The sequence below is a fragment of the Peromyscus californicus genome, unplaced genomic scaffold (assembly GCF_007827085.1).
Source record: "Peromyscus californicus insignis strain IS unplaced genomic scaffold, ASM782708v3 Scaffold_4__1_contigs__length_199733344, whole genome shotgun sequence".
Taxonomy (NCBI): domain Eukaryota; kingdom Metazoa; phylum Chordata; class Mammalia; order Rodentia; family Cricetidae; genus Peromyscus; species Peromyscus californicus.
This window is the reverse complement of record NW_026294562.1, coordinates 75,092,269-75,098,784: the sequence shown is the minus strand read 5'-3', so window position 1 is coordinate 75,098,784 and position 6,516 is coordinate 75,092,269. Positions and strand designations below refer to the sequence as shown.

At 43.7% G+C, this 6,516-nt stretch overlaps 1 protein-coding gene across 1 annotated transcript; it reads left to right on the top strand.

Annotated features, from left to right (window-relative positions):
* Nucleotides 1-3,077: 3,077 nt before the first annotated feature.
* On the top strand, nt 3,078-4,336 carry Ahsp (alpha hemoglobin stabilizing protein). The gene is made up of 3 exons (XM_052714087.1): nt 3,078-3,477; nt 3,696-3,770; nt 4,009-4,336. Exons 2-3 carry the CDS (start codon nt 3,696-3,698, stop codon nt 4,240-4,242), a joined length of 309 nt encoding a protein of 102 aa, XP_052570047.1. The 5' UTR covers nt 3,078-3,477; the 3' UTR covers nt 4,243-4,336.
* The last annotated feature ends 2,180 nt before the right edge of the window (nt 4,337-6,516 follow it).

Below are 6,516 nucleotides of genomic sequence, written 5' to 3'. Positions count from 1 at the left end.
AAACATGAGGTATTTGTCTTTCTGAAACACTCTAAAGTGCATTTTCTGGCAGCTGTCATGATTTCACTTTTCTCTATGGCTGAATAAAATCACACTGTAATTCCACATTCTGTTACCCGTTTGTCTACTGACAGAGATCCGGGCCGATTCTGTTTCTCAGCTGTTGTGAAAGCTGCAGCGGTAAACACAGATGTACAAGTATTTCTGTGGTAGGACATAACTTCTTTGGTGCATACCTACGAGCAGTAGAGCTGGAATCGCGGGGTACTTCTGCTTTCTCTTTTGCTTTTCACAGCAGCTGCACCCGTTTACATTCTCACTAGCAGCATATAAGGGTTCTTTGCCAATATTTGTTGTTACTTTGTTACTGGGGAAACTGAGGTTCCCATGGGAACTTCTTAGTCTCTTTAATAAAAGAATTTGGAGGCTGAGCGATGGCTTAGTGGTTAAATGCCTGTAGTTCTTCCAGAAGATCAGTGGCATTTGTTTCTCTGCACTCACGACAGTTCACAAACCACCTAGAACTCCAACTCCAGGGATCAGACACCCTCTTCCTGGCCTCGACAGGCAAACACATGGCTGTGCACTTCACACACACACACACACACACACACACACACACACACACACACAGAGATAAGTAATAAAATCTTTTTAAGAAGAGAATTTAGAAATGGAATGAACAGGAATCTTGAGGACAGTTGTATCAGTTTCGGAGGGAAACATAGTACAGGTTGGGCAGAAATCCTGGCAATCACCAGGAGGAGTGATGGAGAAAAATCATGCCTTTTCAATTAGGCATGGAATAGAAGTAGTTAGCTTGCTAAGGAAGAATAAAGACTCCACCAAGAATGGAAGTGGGCTAGAACAGAGGAAAGAGCCCAAACACATCCAGCCAAGTGCTGTTTGGTCATTCAGAGCCGTCATGTAACGGCCTCCCTAAACAAGCAGGGTGATACAAACAGTCCCCCGACCATTGTCCATTCCTACCCCTCGAGAGTCTGACCTCCACAATGGTCTCGTTGGTCATTGTCCATTCTCACTCTGTGAAAGTGTTTTCCTCCACAACGGCTCTCTGGCCGCTGCCCACCCTCATCCTTATTATTATGCATTAAACGCTCTCTTCTACACTACACTCTGTATCTCACCAGAACTCAATAGGGAACACAAGGACGGGCACTGAGGGAAAAGCAGCAAGATCTAGTAACAATGTCATCTTCACAGGGGCTCTGTGTCCTTTGCTACATTAGTCTTGATTCAGACCATTTCTGCCCAACTCTGCATGCAGATATATTAATCATTAAGAACTATTTTGTCTCGAACAAGGTTGATTTGACTTAAACTTCCTTACTTCTCTTCCCTTCCAAGGCTGAAGACATCAAGATTAAGAGTAACTAAACCTACTAAGGCCACTGGAGTGGCGCCAGGAAATCACCCATCATCAAGGTTTTGTTTGAAGAATGCCCTCAGCTGTTAGCTCTTTCCTTGTCTGATGCTCTGCTTCCCTCTCTGTGAAGCTCTTCCACACACCAGACGATTTTTACTGGCGTTAACCTCTTCGTTTCCTTGGCTTTCCAAACAAGTTTTTTTTTTTCTTTGCCCGAGTACTTATCCCTGAGTCATTGGCTTTTTCAAGTAGCAAGTAGACATCTTGGTTCACTAACACCTTGAGAGGAGATTCTCTGTCCAACAGCTTTCCCCAAGTTAGAATTTATTTCTAAAAGGCCGGTCAGGATGCTAGCGGGTAAGAACATCAGGAGGTTGCAGGAACAGTGTCAGAAAGCAGCCTAAGCATGGGGAAGTTCTTGTGTGTTTCTTTCCATGGCGGGGGTGGGGGGGGGGTGGGGGTGGGGGCTGCGTGGAGTTAGGAGGATCGTCTCTTCCTCTAAACTCACCCCTTTTCTTTGTCCTCCTCCTTCCCACCTAGTTTAGGAAACTGGCCTTAAAGTAGGAATTTGCCAAAAGCATCTTCTTTTTTTTTTTTCTTTAAATAAATATCATTGTCCCCCTTCCCCACCCCCACCCCATTTGACCCTGGATAACAGCTCCATTCTGGAAACTTCTGATCCTCAAGGGCTGCTGGCTTCATCATGGACTGTGGCTAGGAGCACCCTTCCAACTCATGCCACGGTATCTGACCCCACACAGAGTCTGCCTAAGGTTGAGATAAACACTGGCACTTTTGTGAGCTTGAGTTTCCAGGAAGAATGAAAAATTCAAAGGTTACTGAACACTGTGTTGTTTTTTATGCTACCTTCTGTGAATGAACCAAACCCAAAGCCACTTTCTATGAATGAATTCACCCAAGGGCCTTACTTGGAATGCATGTTTGTAAATGTGAGATCTTGGGAAAGCTGCTTGTTTTTCTGGCATTCAGTTTCTCCACTTTAAAAATGAAAACAATACTAGTACACACCAGATAGGGTGAGGGTAAGGGCTAAACAGATTATATGTGTATGGGTCTAAGTCAGATTTGGCAAGTGGTACATACTATTTACATTTACTTATTTATTATTTATTCATTATTTATTTATTATTTGTGTGTGTGTGTGTGTGTGTGTGTGTGTGTGTGTGTGTGTAAGAGAGATGTGCATATACATCATGGTATGCATGTGGACATTAAAAGATAACTTGTGGGAGTCAGTTCTCTCCTTCCACCATGTGGGTACCAGGGATTGAACTCAGGCCATCAGGCTTGGCAGCAAGTACCAGTGAGCCATCTTGCCAGCCCAGTACATAACTATTTAGATGTTATGAATTATTTGGAGATAGTGGCAAGTATTCAAAGATTCCTTTGCTCCCCTGAGGCAAAGACATAATTTTCTTTATAGTTGAAAAAGCTCCATTATGTATATGTCCTACATTTTCTGAAGGAATTTTTATAATGATAAATACCTAATACATGCTTGAAAAAGTATCTGGCATAAAAGAATACATAATATGGCAAAAAAAAGTAGTATAAACTCCTCTTTTGAGAATAAGGTTTTGTTTGGACATAGCCTGGGACCTGCCTTCAACTTGACTCTCCTTCCTCTGCCTCCTGAATGTGGGCTTGTAGCCTGGCTTCTAAACTGCTCTGAACACAGAAGCTGTAGATGGAGGAACAAGAACATTGTGTATAATACAAAAGTACCCACTACGTAATGGGGTCCAGTAAATGTCAGGTTCCTTAGAATTTAGAGACTGGTTTGTTTGGGGTTGTAGGGAAAAGGGCAAGCGAATATGTCCCTGTTTTTTCTTGCATTTTCTGTCTTCATTTATCTATTTTTTTTCTTGGTCTCTCTATCTTTCTAACTCCAGGGAAGCCTCACCACCCACCTTCCCCGCCCCAGGATGACCTATCATGCTCCTTCAGGACCTCGATACAGGGCGTTTCCATCTTAAGCTAACCCTGGACTCTGCCTGCATCTAGCTTAGAGCAGAGGACACACCAACCCTGAAGAGTGCGAGGCAAGCTCAGAACCGTTGGACTTGAAGGTGAGCCTGTATGGGTAGAAATGTGACTTCCAACAGAGCAGGACTTGAAAGGTTTGGGAAAGGAGGGATGTTTAAGGGTGTGTGTGTGTGTGTGTGTGTGTGTGTGTGTGAGAGAGAGAGAGAGAGAGAGAGAGAGAGAGAGAGAGAGAGAGAGAATTGGGGGAATAGTCAGGTGTGAAGGAAAAGGATACATTTTTACCTCTTTCTTTACCTGACAGATGGCCCCTTTTCTAACCAATAAGGAGCTGATTTCTGCGGGAATAAAAGAATTTAATGTTCTGCTGAATCAGCAGGTAAGCCCGTACACTCTGTTTCAAAGGACAGAGATAGAGAGAGTGTGTGTTGGGAGGATAGAAAAGGTTCATTTTAAACTGTAAGGGCAATGGTGGCATTGTTCCAAATGTCTAGAAACAGGGAATGCAAATCCAGGAAAAGAGGGTGTGAGCATTTGTAAGACCATCCTGGCACTCCACATCGCTGACCACATTCTCCCTTGCCAATCCCTCCCTTCTGTCCCCACCCCACCCCCAGGTCTTTGATGACCCCCTTATCCCTGAAGAAAACATGGTGACTATGGTGGATGACTGGGTGAACTTGTACACCAACTATTACAAGAAGCAGATTCTTGGGGAGCAGCAGGAACAAGACAAAGCTCTTCAAGAACTCCAGCAAGAGCTGAGTACTTTGGGGAGCCAGTTTCTGACCAAATATAGGACCTTTCTGAAGTCCCGAGAACCCCCAAACAGCACACCGCCTTCCTCATAGCCTAAAGGCTCATGGTATCTCATCTAAGAACCCTGAAGTCTTGGCTCTGGGTTATGTCTTCAGACTGTTCTCTCATGGTGTTGCTGGACCTTGATATCTCAATAAAGACCAATACTAATCTGTTGACTCCTGGCTCTTTTTTCCGTCGTTCCTGGATGCGGGTGCATTTGATGACTTTTTCTTCATTAAGCACTTTTTAAACAATGATTTTAGAGGTTTGATTCAGTATAAAGAGGTTGGTGGCTTTAAGAAAACACTGAATAATGCTAGAGTAGGATGTAGATGTATGTTCAGCCAGTCAGGGACCAAAGAGAAAGTTCTGGGTAAGGAAGGTAACAGAAAAAAGAAAAGCAGACAGAAGTCTTCTATAAATGGTTGCTTCCCGACGTGCTTGTCTAGCAGAGCCTCTGGCTCATCTTTTGCCAGGTCATCTGCTTTGATATTTCCATCTCCCTCAGCTCCAGCTTGACAACATTTTAAGATCTTCTATTACAAAGCACCCCGGTGGACACTCAGAGGAGTGGCATGATCATTTACAGTTGGCTAGGATGTTGGGAACCATTCAGTGCATCCTTTATATATCAGGTGGGAAATCCTTACCTTGAGCTCCACCGTTACCCAGTATAGATCCCAGGCCCCGGAAGCAGTCAGCTTGCCAACTGCTTTAGCTGTCTCCTGTCACTCATGGACTAATGGCCCTTTTTTTTTTTTTCTTGGAGCTCCAGGCTTTTTACTTTAGGAAGTTCGGGTGAATGCAGAGCCAGGTTAGGAAAAAAAATGAAACAAAATTTTAAGACCACAGTTCAGTCTTCCGTGAAAGCTTGACAACACAATCAGGAAAGGCGGCCAGCTGAGAGGACTTTCATGTCATTTTTCATGGTTCCTTTCTAGTGGGAACATTTGGGAGGAAAAAGATACATCTGGGAAGCTCAATTTCTGAGAGAGAGAGAGAGAGAGAGAGAGAGAGAGAGAGAGAGAGAGAGAGAGAGAGAGAGAACACACGAGGGGCAGAGTTGGATCTGGTTCAGAGTAAGAGTGAACCAGCACAGTGTTCCAACATCCTTCCAACACACAGGGTGTTCCTGACTTAGCGGGGTGGCAGCTTCCCAGGGAAACAGGATGCATGCCCCTCTGAGGAGAGCTGGTTCTGAGCGTGGCTGGAGACTCATCCCTGGACTCCTCGGCAAATCTCAGGCTGTTAATGGGAATCTGGTGCCTTTGCTTCACACCTGGGTCAGGACCTGGAGTAGAGTATAGGTTAGGTACAGGAGTCACTGAGGAGCCAGATAACGAAGTTATTTTCTTTACAGTTACTGTGCACAGTGTACCTGCAAAGACTAGTCAGAAGGTATTGTAATGTATGAAGGCAATCTTTTTGTAAGCCTTGGGACGCTATTTAACTTTTCCTCAAGTGTTTGGACCAGGGAAGATGATAAATGAATAGGTATGTCTGGTAAGGTGAACAACTAAACACCAACCAGTCCTTAAACTATGAAATCGAGAAGGTACCTTTTAGTGATGTCCATGTTCTTACATTCCTATCCATATGTTTAGTCCTAAGTCTACCTAGAAGAAAATCTAGACTGCTTTGAGCTTCGTATTTAGAGGTGGTAGGATCTCTAATAATCCAAAACAATAAAATAAATAAAATAAAAAAATTTACTGAATCGGTGCGTACCTCAAATCCATGACTGAAGGAAAGTTAAGCAAACTTTAGCTGCAAAGATGACTCTGTGATAGAAGCTATTGAATCAACCCTAAAGAGACACTATAGGCAGGAGGTGAGATGAAGCCACAGTCCCATCTTATCTATACCCTAGAGTGAACCCTCACCAAGGCTGACTCTGAACCACGCCTTCTGCTCTGATAAGATTCCCCAGCTGGCTTTCACTCTGACCACGGCAGACACCTTCCCCTGACAACGTCTCTGCATGGCGCACAGACATTATATTCATCCCAATCCTGATGGTGAAGCAGCATTGACTAATGGCATGATTCTAACCCGGAATCTGACTCTCTCTCTCTCTCTTTCTCTTTCAAGAGAGTTTCATAAATTTTTTTTTTACTTGAAAAAAAGTTGTAGAAAACATTACACTTCTAGTCAAATTTCCCCATGGGGTTCATGCAGCTTCCTGCCTTAAAGGTTATGGTATGACACTCAAATGAAGGGTTTTTCAAAGAGCCACGTAGCTTCGAAACCTACAAGAGACAGAGATGTTTTTCAAGTGCTTTTAAGGCGTGAAAGCAAGTAACATAATTGTGGAATTGTTGACT